This window comes from Apis florea, unplaced genomic scaffold (genome assembly GCF_048593485.1).
Source record: "Apis florea isolate Af1SG1 unplaced genomic scaffold, ASM4859348v1 contig_3203_pilon, whole genome shotgun sequence".
Classification (NCBI taxonomy): domain Eukaryota; kingdom Metazoa; phylum Arthropoda; class Insecta; order Hymenoptera; family Apidae; genus Apis; species Apis florea.
The window spans coordinates 7,675,383-7,690,134 of record NW_028256723.1 but is presented as its reverse complement, the minus strand read 5'-3'; the positions used below and the strand labels follow the sequence as shown (position 1 = coordinate 7,690,134).

At 26.5% G+C, this 14,752-nt stretch overlaps 1 protein-coding gene across 7 annotated transcripts in view; it reads left to right on the top strand.

Moving 5' to 3' along the window:
• LOC100872091 (potassium channel subfamily T member 2) overlaps positions 1 to 14,752 on the top strand; it is a 176,208-nt gene continuing 161,456 nt past the window's right edge. For all 7 annotated transcript variants that reach the window (XM_086910726.1, XM_086910732.1, XM_086910725.1 and 4 more), the window contains exon 1: positions 1 to 2,641. In XM_086910726.1, coding sequence (XP_086766852.1) covers positions 2,394 to 2,641 — 248 coding nt within the window. In that variant the 5' untranslated portion in view covers positions 1 to 2,393. The remainder of the gene's footprint in view (positions 2,642 to 14,752) is intronic.

The following is a 14,752-nucleotide window of genomic DNA, read 5'->3' as shown; positions in this document are numbered from 1 at the left end:
ACAAGAACGAGGAGAGAACAATGATTGTTCAGTTGCAGTCAAATTTGCTGGGAACAACGAGAACGTATTTGTCAAGCCGAGTACACAAATTCGTTACCGATTGTTAATGGAACGTGATTCACGAGGTCGACTGTTATTTGACACATATGATCGAAGATACATAACAACAACGCTGAAAATATTTTTAAACAAACAAGAAAAAAAAAAAAGGAAAGAACTTTTGCAAGTCCTGTGAAATTTTTTCCAAATTTATTGTTAAATACATATATAGATTATATATAAAAAGGTTCACTTAGAGATTAATTTTGAGATTGTTGTTGATGCTGTTCACGTTTGATATAGCCACGTATAGATTGTTCAAGTTAGCTGTTTCACTGTTATCGTAATTTTTAGACAATTTTCCTTACATTCGCGATATACATACGCGCACGAGCGTGAACGTTTATCGACACATTTTGGAACGGAAATAAAAGTTAAACTGCACTTGTTAACCGGGCTCACCAGGGAATTTACAAAAAAGCCAAAGCCCAATTTTTTCGATCCTCGATCCACAATTTGCAATTTTCCAATTTGGATAAAAATTCGATGGAGGAGAGTGTTCTGGTTAAAGTGTATATTTTAGATCGTGCGTTTTGCACTCCTCGTCACTTCGATCGAGCGATAAATTAATTAATAGATGACCGATAGATAATTAATTGAGAAATAGATTTTGAAAAATAGTCGCAATGCAGAACACTCGGTTTATCCCATTTTGGAATGGAGACAAATTAGATCCTCGTTAAACAGTTTGGAACAATATCTAAGGACGTTGACACGTCAGAAAGGGAGGCGGGTATCAAGTTTGATGCGTCGAATTATCGATTGGAAATTATTCTGATACCTCAAACTACCGAGTACAAATTGCTTTCGAAGCTGTTTAGCCTAACCTTGTCACCGTGTAAGGATCGTCCCTACTTATTGGTGATGTAATATTCATGGCAGCTATCGAATAAGTAGTTTTAAGGGAAAAGGAAGGAAATCGATTTTATAAGGGAAGGGAACAGTCACGATCTTTTTCTCAATCGTTTGGCAACAGATTCAATCTGGGGGAAAATTAGTCGAGTCGTGAAATTGAATTAATTTTTGATTCAATTTATATCTTCAGAATCGTTTAATAACGAAGAAAGGTGACAAATACAGTCGATTGTATAGGAGCAAACAAAAGTGAGGAAGGAGAGTAGATATTTCAAGAAAGGAAGGACAAAATTCCGTCGATTCATTCAAAATCGAGATTACACGTAATAAAACGTTTTAAGAAAAGAACGAAAAGGGAATCGAGAATAGAAGAAAAGGAAAAAATAAAAATAAAGAGAGAGAGGAAGAGTGAAAAGATCGCACGAAAGAATAATAAATTTTTTGTCGATTCTATTCTTTCAGAATAAATACGGATATCGCAATTTCGATATCGATTATAGTAGCATATGTAGCATCTTAAGAGAAGTAAAAATAGAAGAGGAGCAAAGAATCAAACGTTAGGATTTTTCAATTCTATACACGTATATACTATTTTAAGAAAAAGAGGAAGTGAAATGGAAGAAGAGTAAAAGATCAAACAATCGCACGTTCCAATAAAATTCTAAAAATTTTATTCTTCAAATTCACCAAAATATCACAAATCGATTTTAAAGGTCATTTTAAAAAGAGGAAATAGGGAAAGAAGTAAATCAAAATTAAATATATTACCAAATAAAATTACGTAAAAATTTTTTTTCCATGTATATCGAAATTAAGAAATACTAGAAATCGATCATATAAATCCCAAGAAGATCGAGCAATTGTATATTTCAAAAATTCTATCTAAAATTATCTAAACCATCTTAGAAAAAAAACCAAGGATAGAAAAGAGAGAAATTAAAGAAGAGAGGATCAAAAATAAATGATCAAAATTCAAAAATTCTATTATCGATTCACTTTTTCACGATTAAAATTAAACGTGAAAAATTGTGGCATCGATAATTACACATAATTAATAATAAAAGAAAAAACTCAATTTCAAGGAGGAAAGAAAAGCCTCTTCTCTTAACCAAAAATCAAAATGGCGAAGCATCAAAAATCGTGCAATCGTTTCAACAATTGCAAAGTGATCCGCGATACGTCTAAATACGACGTTTGGACGGACCCACGTGTTCCCCCCACATAACCCGCGGTGAGAGTGACCGTGATGGAGAAGCGACACTGGTGGCCAGTAGATGAATTAAACCGTAGACATTAAGTCGAACAAAGTGAAGCTTCGAGCGGGAAAAAGGGAGAATCGGGCGAACGAGTCGACGTTCCGTCACCTGTTCGCCCTGTTTCACCAGCGTAAGCCTCGGGATCGAGGCCAGAACGCTGCCTCGTCGGTCCCTCTGCTCGAGATGGGCGCCCGAGCATGGGACTACGAGGCATTGCCGGAACTCATCACATCGACGGCGGTCACGCCGAGCTCAACGCCGCCGAATGCACAACAGAAGGCGCCGAAAGTGTATTTCCACGCGGAGAATTTGCCCTCGAGGAGGCGGAGCAGCTCGAGGCTGCTCGCGCCGCAATCCTCGTACAGGAGACGAAGCAGAAGTATGAGCGCTTGGGGCGACTTGTCCAGATCCTCGTTCAAGCTCGACGAAAGGTAGGTGTTACGCTCGTTACGAGTTGGTTTGAAGTTTGTTTCGAGGTCGGTTTAAACTCATCGCTACCGAGGCAAGGAAAAAGGCTTTAGAAAAGATTCCCTTTTTCGTTTAGATCGAAAGTGTATTTTTTGAAATGGAAATGAATATGAAACAGTTTTGGATTTTTCAACAGAAGCATCAGAAGCACGAGGACGAGTGAAACTTGGAACGACAAGTTCCAAAATTCGATGAAAAGTCAGTTTACTCGTATCTATGATGATCGTATCTGCGATTTGATTTGAAATAGTTCAAAGTCGGTTTAAACTCGTCGCTAGCTTCGAGGCAAAATCTTTGTAAAGGATATTTTAGAAGTTTCTTTATTTAAATTGTAAATAAAAGCATGTAAAACCACAAAGGAATAGAAATAGATATAAAATAGAATATTTTTTTTCTTAACATTAAAAAATCAATTAGGAAAAAAAATGTTTTTAGAAAAGCGTAATACAATTTATAAAATGTATAAAATTTAATATGATACAAAATGATTAAAAATATATTGGAATAAAAGATAGTTATAAAATGTTCCAAATTAGAATTTCATCTTTTAATCTTTCATATTTCTCACGTATAATAATCGTAGAATAAACTGTAACGATATATTCAACGATATTGTTCTCTTAATATCCTTTTAAGAATTTTCCGGTTAACACATAAAAAGTTCAGCACGTCGTAAGCGTAAAATGTTCAATTTTTATCTTAAATTTATACCTTTTTATTCGATTCCTAAAAACTAAAATGAAACTGTATTTAAAATTTTCTTGTGCAAACAAAATCGAATAAGTACTTCAAAATATATAATTTTCTCGTTTCTGAATATATATATATATATATATATATAAGCATATGGTCAGAATAAGCATTGTAGTTTGGGTATCGTATATCGAGCGATGAAAAGTTGAAAATTTCAATATTCGATATTTCTTTTGTTGCTTCGCACTTTTAAAAAATATTTTTAAATCAGAAATGAACGAAATTTCCATTTTTCAATATTTATTTTTCAATTTATTGATATTTTGGTGTTTTTTCCATTTTTATGCCACGCGATTATAAATTATAGAGTAAAAACACAGTTATTTAATTATTTAATAAAAAATAATAATTTAATTATTTGCTAAATTTAACATAAATAATAATTTTTAATAATTCATAAAAATAAATTAATAATTAAAAATTTGTATTATATTTCTATTTAAAAAAGAATTAAATAAAATAATAACGATAAATTTAATAAAAAAAAGATAAATAGATAAATAAATTTGAATATTTCATGTATTATATAAATAATTATGTATTGTCTTAATGTATTATACATAAATGTTAAAAACTATTTTATTTTAATTATAAATCAATATTTATATGAGTAAAAATAAGAAGAATGTAAAACAAAGATAAATGTAGATCATCATGCTCATTTATGCGTGAAAATTATCCGCCATTGAAATAAGTTATTCCTGTTTAACCCAGTTCCAGTATATATCCGTATAAATTGCGTATATAACATGTATTATATATCAAGATGGACCAGTGATATAGTTAGAAAAAATTTATTCACGACAGAATATTTTTTTATCTATACAAAAGATAAAATATAAAAAATAAAACATAACCTAAAACAAGTAATTTTTTGATACATATGTATATAAATTTATAGTGACAACATATGGAAATTGGTATTATTTATTTATTTATGAATTTATAGTTAATAAAGTGAAATTTTTTTATAATTTGTTAATATATGTTTATAGCAATATATTGTAATAAAATATTTAATGTTATATTATCTGTTTGTTTTATCATGCTAATTGATGTTAGAAAACCTTATTTTTTGTAAATAAAATTTTACGTGAAATAAAATAAAAAAAAAATAATGATATGGAATATAAAAAGAAAAGAAAAATTATTTAATTTGTTTAAAAGCATAACACGTTGTTTCACCTGATTTTTCAGAATATAGGTTATGAATTATATGTTCGTGCGACTCGTTATAATTTTTACATTTTTTTTTCTTTTCTTTTTAAATATATAAATAATACAAGTGAAATAAGTGCACTTAATTTAATATTGTTTCTGTGTTATTTGTATTTTTCGTCGACACTCGATTTAGAAAAAAAATTTACAATGTTTATTATTATAAATTTCTGAAAACGTAATAATACTAATCCTTATACCTTCATTTTAAATATTTTTATTTTCAATTGGATTTTTAGATACTTATATTAAATTCCTATCTTCATTTGGAATCTTCAGATATTTTTACATTCTACGGATGTGAAAGAGTGGATGAATGTCTAAATATAAACTAATCAATATTTCATAAAATAATTTTAGGCATACAATATTATACTTGATTAACTTTGATCTTTAATTATTAATGGCTAACTATAGTTGAAAACGAAATATATAAATATAATTTTCGAATTGTATTGAAAGCCAATATGAATTCAATATTCAATAATATACGAGTTATAATTAGAGATATCGAAAATTTTATTACGCGTATATATAAAAAGCACAATACATATATAATGGAATTTTCAAGAGTGATTTATCGTACTATGATATTATTTCTCGATATTGTTAATTTAATTTTTCATTATTATTATTATTTTCGCTCAAATGCTCCAGTAATTTTTCGTTTCCACCAATAAAAAAATTTCTTCCACAAAAAAAAAATCTTCAATTTTAATGAGAATTTATTTAAAGATTTTCTACATATATACGATCTTCATTTATTCTCATTATAACCTCTTATTCCTTGCAAGCAAATATACGTAGAATTTTTTTTAGAAACTTTTTAGGGAATTATTGAGTGCCGTAGTATATAATTTACTTGCTAGTGATATTCGTTTGGAAGGTTATCTTAAATACACGAAACAAGAAAATGTAGAAAATGTAGAAAATATAAAGGAAATGTTTTAATATAGATTAACGTGTGAACGTGTAAAAATAACAATTGTTTTTTTAAATATTGTGATTTGTTTTATTGTTTTAAACTTTATATTTAATTATAATATTTACGTGTGTAGTTATTATATTTATCACATATAAAAGAATTTTTTAACGAGGAAAATTATTTTAATTTAAATAAATGTGTAAATATATTCCAATTTTTCTTTTTAGATAGATGTTTGTTGCTTAGAATTTTATGCTTAATTACATTTATGTACAAGGTTATATTATGCTATACGAGTAGACTATGGATTTTTATGCAGCAGAAATATTCAACCAACAAATATCGTGTTATATTCAAAATATAATATCAAATGTAATATTCGCATAATGTTAATTATTTTATTGTAAATTTATCTACAATTTTCATTTCATTCTCCGAATGGTAATTTCATCATTTCAAAATTAATTTTCCTTATTCTCCTCACGAATTCTAGGTTATGTTCTAAAGAACTTAAGAGAATTTTCTCAAAACGAAAGGATCAACTCTCTTATCCTTTTCAACCTTTTTATATGCGAGAGCTACGATATTTTTCACGTTCAACTTTGCATTTCACGCAAAATGTATATCTTGAAAATGCGATTTGTTATATTTTGCTCAATAAAACTACATCTTTATTCAAATAACCTGGTTTCTTATTTTGTTTTTCGTTCTCTACGAAATTGCTGCAACGTCGATAACGTTCACTAGTAATATGATATATACTATATTTTCTTTCTTTTTTTTTTTTTTTTTTTTACAAAGTGCTTTTCGATATAAAATACCAAGTTCCATTTTTATGCGGACGACTGCAACTTTCTTTAATCTTGCATCCACATTGCGTATATAACGTGATATCGACTCGAGAAAAATGGCGATTTATGAGTAATTATACTTTACGAACGAGTCAGAGGGACGTTGTAATTATAGATACTCTTATCGGTATAGGTCATGACACGAGTTTTCTTTATGGAGGCTGTAATAAAATGTCGATAAGAGATTTTCAAGAAAAATGCATTAAAATGAAATTTTCATTGTAATTTTAGTAATATATAAAGTCAAAAATTATACGTTGGACGTATTAAGGATTCTTGTATTTATTGTGATACGAAATAATATAATTAGAGGGCGTGGAAATTGTATTACAAAGCAGATTTGAAATAAAATATCTCAGTTTTCCGGGCTTGTTATTACTGTAAATCTTTGCTTATTAGTACATGATTAATTATACATTAGTTAGTTATTTTTGAGTCAGATTTTATTACTTTAATTAAATTTATTTTAATCAAAGTAGTGAAAAAAAAATTTAAATTATGATAACGTGTGGAAACGTAATATACGTAATGTTTCGAAATTTAAAAAATGACGAGTTCTCAAAGTATTGAAATATAAAAATGTAGAATTAAAATTATTTTTTTTACAAATATGAAAATTTAATTTTTTGTAATTATTAAAAATACGACTATTATTGATCGATTAATAAATTTGAAGAATTTCTGAAATCAAAATTTTCATATTTTATTCATATTTTATATTTTTCTTTACAAAGTTTGAAAATAAAAAAATTTTTTTTATAAATATCATGAAAATTAATCTCAGCGAACAAGACCGCTCTCATTTTCAATAATCATGCTACTCTGTTTTCTCTGAAACGTGAAGGTATTCATCTGTAAAGGTCATGTTTACTTTGAAGCTAGCCTATTTCACGTGTGCATAGTTGAGCGAATTCAACAGGAGAGTTCAATTTATCGTTGGGACAAGTACAAAATCCTGAGTGTCCCAATTTGTCACTGAATATGTTTAATGATATGTTTTATATATTATGGAAAACTTGTATATTTAAAATTTCTTCCTTTGATGGAAAATCGCTTAATTATAATACATATAAATGTGAAATATATTTGAGAAGATTTTTCTTCAACGAAACTTTATAATGAATGTTTACAACGTTTTCATAGCATTTGAAAAATATTCTAGTTGAATAATTAATTATTAATAAATTAATAAAATGTGAAAGATCTTAATTTTTTATGTTACTTTTAATTTAAATGAGAAATGTTCTAGAAGTTAATATTTAATTTCAAAATTATAATAATAAAAATTATTGATATTTTTATAAAATTTTCAATATATAAATTATATAAAATTTTGCGACAATTTCGCAAAATTTGTTTATTCACTGTTTTTTTTTTTTTTTTTATTTATGTTTTCTTAAGAATAAGACCGTTGGTACAAGATCTAGATATTGAAAATAATACTGTAAGATTTATGTCCTTATTCAGTGCTAATTGTATTTCATCTATATTTGTCTAATGGCTTTTCTCCAATGTTCGTGCAAGTCAAGATAGATTGTATTGCAAGATAGATTTCTATTCGTACGAATCTATTTGAGAATAAAATTCTCAAGAATCATTCTTGAAGATAGTTTTTACAAATAAACAATAAAATAATTGCGAACTTTCACTTTTGTTTAACACAATGAAAAATAATTTTCGAAAAAAACTAACTTTATAAGAATTTTACTTTCAAATAGAATTGTAGAAATATAGTAAATTGTAGAAATTTTCCTATATTTTAAAGATCATAGGACTATATTAAAAGAATTTTTATTGTTTTCGATCTTCTTTTTATAAAACATAACAAATTAACGAATTATTAATTCTCTCTCGTCGTTTATCATTTTCCATTTGACAATGGATTTGCATCATAATCTTCCAACTCGTATATCATACAAACACTGATAAGACTTAACCTAACTTTCGATCCAACTACACGTATGTTTACACATAACCTGTACAAAATTCAATAAAAGTTAATCCAAATTTTATCTTCGTGTATAAATTAATATAAAATTATTTAAAATTAGTAAAAATATTGAAAGCAAACTTATTGGGTAATTACAAACTTACTTTGGACTGATATTGTAGCATATATTTTTTATTTTTATTTTTAATCAAATATAAAAAGCTCAGTGGTTTATTTTCATTTGTGTAAGTTAAAAGAATGAAGACCACGTTTTATCCCGATCTTTTCATTAATCCTCGATCCCTTCTTCACTGAATCCTCACTTTCTTTTTATATCCCATTCAATCCACCGCTATTAACGATTAACGACTGCATTCATTTATTCGAACTCGTTGTTACACTGCTTCTCGCGCATCTGCAAGAGCAGTGTTGACATTGCTGACATTTTGAAGTGACTTGAAACGACCAAACGACGAAGAAATGGTATGAAATTATTTTATTATTTGTTTATATATATATATATACTATATATATTACTTTTTTATTTTGATTATTATTTTTTGACAATTATAAAAGAAAATAATGCCAAATTATTTTTATAAATTCATAAGTATTGAGGATTATATTCAGAAAATTATTTTGTTTATTAGGTAGTTTAGATTTCTATGTATTATCTCTTATTTATTATTTGAGTAGAATAATAAATCATTTTTAGAAAGAAGATAGATTGTCTCCTGTTGTAGAGATATGAGAAAATGGCATTGAATCGTTTTTATGAATTCAATTACAGAATTGTCTGCTTTATATTGTATTGTATTTTTTTTTTCATCTTGAACATTGACTTGTTATTTAAAAAAAATTACAAATGGTTTTTTAACTTAACCAAGAAAGATTGGATATTTTCTCTACTATTATGAGTTTATTAAATGATTTAATATTTTTTATAAATAGTTGACCTAGAATTTTAACTTCGTGCGTGCTATAACGTGTTATGCTGCGCCTAAAGCCGATATTTCTTTTATTCTTCTGCAACCTAGTTATCATTGTGCGACATTATGGTTAGCTGAAAACTGCCGATAATGGATTTTTGTAGGTTAAGTCTTCTCATATTGAGAACTCGACGAAATTCCACTGATATATATATATAATTCGAAAGATGAGATTTTTAGAATGTGTTTATGTTTCAATGAATTAAAATTCTAAATTAAATTTTTACGAAAAATTGAAACTTTGATTTAAGATTTAAGATGAAATACTTGGAAAAATTTATATAAAAAAAAAAGGAAATCAAATTATAGTAATATTACATTTATACTAATTTATTATTTAATTTTTTGTTTCAGGTAAGTGAGGATCGATGAGGATTCGTCTTTTTTTATTAAGTAAGTGATTAAGTATAGCGTATTATAAAGATTTATCAGAGAATTATGAATAATTTGATATATAAATCGTGGAAGATATAATCTCGATGAAAAAGTGCAATGTGAAGATAAAAGCAATTTACCCAAGCAGTGGGAATCCAAATGAATTACGTATATATAGGAAAATGTAAATGAATGATTGACTTGATAATCATTTATTCCAAAGTCTGTGTATCGAATGTAAACTTTAAAAATTTAATTTTCCTTGCTAAATGAAAAATAGCGGCCGATTGTTTCAAATTTAAATTTCTCATTTTTTTTCTCGTTTGGCAGTTTCCTTTAGAAAGTTCTCTCTCTTTGAAATAAGATTTAATTAAAATATAAACGTTCAAATTTAATATTAAATTAGAAGACAAAATTTAAATAATTTTTTTAATTTAAAATTTATATCATAAAAATTACATTTGAAAACTGAATTTAAATCTCTTTTATATTTAATTATTATTATTTTCATTCATTATATCATGTTTTAATATTTTTAATCATTTCATGGTGAAATAAAAAATTCTAGAACTTTATGATGTATTGTTTTTATAAATGATACTAAGAAAGCAAATAAACTTGGAGGAAACAGATTTAATAAGTGCACTGGAAGTTATATCATCTGTTATAGCTTTCAGTTTATAAGGTTTTATTACACTGCTTTTTATTCGAGGTAAAATCGTACCACTATGTAACCTCATAATTTCGGTTTAACCTATCAGAATACTAAAGTTGTTTCATTACGTTGACATTTCTCCTACTGCCATCTTGCGGTCTCATTTTAACGATTTCAGTGATGTATAAAATAAATATAATTTTCTAGGGAAAATACTTTTGAAAGAAAATTCTCGAAATAATTTATTTATAATTAAATTAAGAATGAATTTAGCGAAATTTATTATGTTCATAATTTATTTAAATTTTTAATTTATTGTAATAATGTAATAAATTTTCACGATTTAATAATTAATATTTGTCTTTGCAATTAATTCAATTTAAAATCAAAATCTCTCATCGATACATTGAATAAATTTTTTAAAATACTTTCAAAACGAATTATTGGTTAATTATAATTATTTACGATAAAATTAATTATAATTAGTATTATTTGAAGCGGAATCTGATTTAATATTTATTAGTAATGGCATCAATAATTCGGTATCTAATTTTGGTTTCCAAAATGACCGAACCAGATACTATGTTAGAGGATTGAATTATACAGAGAAATCAGCTATCACGGATGGAACGAAATTTCAGTTGGAACGAAGTTCATTGCAATGTCTGTCAACGTTGAGAGATTGCCCGTGTCAAATGGTGATAGTAATGTCGTGCACGGTTTGGGAATCGATAGAATCGAGTTACGGGACAAGCTGTCTTTTATTTTCACCCCTGCACACGAAAAATGTATGATAAAATGATAAATATCGAATATTCTGTTTTTGCAATATTGAGTAATATTATAAAATATTACAACAGGAGGAAAAATAGGTTAGGAAATTGTATTTGTGTAAAATGTTCAAATATAAATTTTTATTTTTTCAAGAAATTGCCCGATATTTTTTTTCTCCTTTTATTTTAATTTTTTGAATTTAACTTCTTTAGAATTATTTGATTATTATATATTGAGTTGTGATTTGTTAGATTTTATATTGAAAAAGATGATATTTCTTGAGAAGATATCTTTCAATGTTAAATACATGTGCTAAAAAAATCTGTATACAGTCAAGATGGATTCTCATTTGAAAAATTTAAAGTATATTTTAAATTCAGAGGAATTTATATATAGTATCCATTAACATTTTTGCATATTTTGTTATTCATAACTTATTTCATTCATTTATTAGTAGACGAAAGAAAATTCTTTAAAAAATAAAAATAGAATTAAAAATATATAGATAAATTATATTTAAGAATGCAATAGTTCACTGGTTATATTCGATCAATTATGATTCAGCCGTAACAGGTGTTACATACATAGTCGATTGCTCTTAGACGAATGCACGTGTTCTCATACAACGATGCTTTTCTCTATTACAAAGAAGCACACGACCCAGAAAAACTTTTGTTAAAAAAAGCGTGGAAGAGTATCGATCGTGGTTGCAGAAGAGGCTAATTAACGGTTTTCGTTTTTCAAAGATGACACGTTGAAGAAACTTGTGGTTTTTCATTCATCAATCATTTTTCTTTAGAACAATGTACAAGTGTTTATATAGTGTTCTTGAATAACAACGACTGCTTTTATTTCACGATACAGAAGGAAAAATACGATAGAATTCTTCCTTTCTCTCTCTTTTTTTTTTTATTAAACCAAAGTAATTTATCAACCGTTGGAAACAAGAACTTCGTTCTTGTTTATTTCTTCGAGACTTTTAGTATTTTGCAAGAAGAATGTTGTTTTATCGCTGTAGGTAAAGTAGATATCTGAAAGCTCTTAAAGATGATCCTCCAACATTCTAGCTTACCAGTAACTTTCGAGCTCGTTGAAAGTCAACTTCCGGCCGCTTGGCGCACTAAATCTTTCTTAGAAAATAAATGGCCAATAAGTACTTATTAAAAAGAATTCGTTGACATTTTTAATATTTATAATATTTAAAATTTAATAATCACATAAAATAAATAAAATAGTATTTCCTAAGATTTTTTTCAATTTCAAAGTTTCAAAAAAAAAAAAAAAAAAAAAAAGAAAAAAGAAAAACAAAAATCTATAAACATATGAACGAAATAAAAAAGATATCGTAGAAAAAAATAGAAAGTAAAGTCAAATATATTTTCAATATTAAACCTTTCATTTTAATCTACATTTAATCCTCTCTGTTTGAAAAATAGTTGGAGAATGATAATAAATGACAAATCAGTAATCAGGTTATTTTTAGATACAATATATCCTTAGTAAGATTGTTATTAGTGGTTGTGTGGCACCTCTCTTATATGTCATGATGATGGTTCTTCACTCTATATCTAGTTCCAACTTTCTTATCCCTCCATTCCAACGAAGCAGAGCTCTCAATGTAGTAGAAACCCTACTTATCTTGGAGAGAGATTATGAAAATCTTGAATGTTCACTTCACTAAGATCCTTAGTAATAAGGATGAAGTACGATGACATTGGTCTTCTCACAATCTCATTTCGTTGAAAGCTAAAACATGTAGAGATTAAGAGTTATTTTTGGCAATTTTTTCCCCCTATTAAACAAACGTAATTAACTTTCGTTTTATTTATATAAATAGATTGAAACTAATTATTTATCGTATCTCGTTTGTCGTTTATTTTTATTTTTGTATTGATTCTGTTTTAAATTAAACGAAATATTTTTATTGTTTAATTATACGTTATTGATATATAATATATATATATGTTCGATATATGATCGAGAGAAAGTATGACGAAATTTTTTTTCATTTTGAATTTTAATTTTTCAAAACGAAACCTCAATATAAATGTAAATTTTTTTTGGATGAAACATTCTATTGGAAATTCATAAATCATAAATTGTATGATTCAATTATATATCGTGGAAATTACGAAAAAATTTAAATAAAAATTATTAAGAAAAATTTGATATCAATTATACGAATAAAATTTATTTTATCCAGCGATTAAGATAGATAATAAAGAATTATATCGAAATGATTAATCGAACAATGTTAATTTCGTTTACATTAATTACTGATGGAAGAAAAAAAAATGTAAATATAGAAAAATTACAGATTTTTATTCCTTTTTAATTTTTTTTTATTATTTTTTACAACTAGTTACAATTCGTACATTTAACAACATTTCTCATGGTTAAGTGAATTTTCCAAGTAATATCGCATCTCGTTTTCATCAAAAGTGACTTTGCTTCTAATTTATCTTCATCTTGGAAACGTTGGAAAGTTGGCAGAGTAATAACATGTTTAGGAAGTAAAATGAATTTTTTTTAAATTTTCTCTTTCTTTTCAAGAAAGGCAGAAATAATATACAGGGTGTTTTAAAAATATGGATTAACCGAAGACTTCTAATTTCATCTTTGTTGACAAAAAACATTGATCAATCACAAATAAATCATTTTATATACTATATCGTATTTATGAAATTTTTTTCCTCTTTTTGTATTTCTTTTTTTATTGACAATATTGGAAATTGATATTTCAATTACATAAGGAGAAACAGACCAAAGTGTCAAACGAGAGTGTTGGAATTTATTAATTTCAATGGAAATTGAGAAGAATGGAGACTATTAATTTCAATTCTTTGTCCATTCGAAACAAATTCTGTCTGTCAATTTACTTTATTGTGGATGGCAGACATATTAGTCTGTCGTAACTTTTGATTTACAAATCGATATTTTGAATTTACATTTTCTTTTTAAACAATAAATAAATTCAATCTTGTAAATTATTTGATTATTTTAATACATGCTGACGAATTTAATTAACCTAACCTAATTTACTTTAATTGTGATAAATTAAAATTAAATTTTTGATTATGTTAATATTTTTTTTTAATTCATTTTTCTGATTTTAAAAAGACTCTGATTTTTACAAGTGATTTCACATCTAATCTAGTATAATAAAAAAGAATTGGTTGTCTGGCTGTCACACTGAAAAATACTCGTGCCATTTCCTTTCGAGTTGAATAGCAGAACATGTTTTTCAAAGACTTCCAGAATACATCCATAATACAAATGGTACAAATGATTGGATCCAAATATCAGTGTAGAAGAGATTTCTCAAGAGGAAGATGGAAAACAAATTTAAAGAATTTTTCTAAACTAAGTTCGATTTATTTTTGTTAACACGTCATGTGTAGATTCGTTAAAAAAATTGTACTAGAAATTTGAAAATTTTGCAAAATATATTTACATTCATAAAAGCGTGGAAATCAAAAATAAGGTAATTTAAAATAAAATTTAATTCATTTTCATCGACACTTAACGGAATATAATTAACACACGACGTATTACAAAATTTGTATACAATCGAACATGAAATTTTCATTAATTTCGTTTGTTA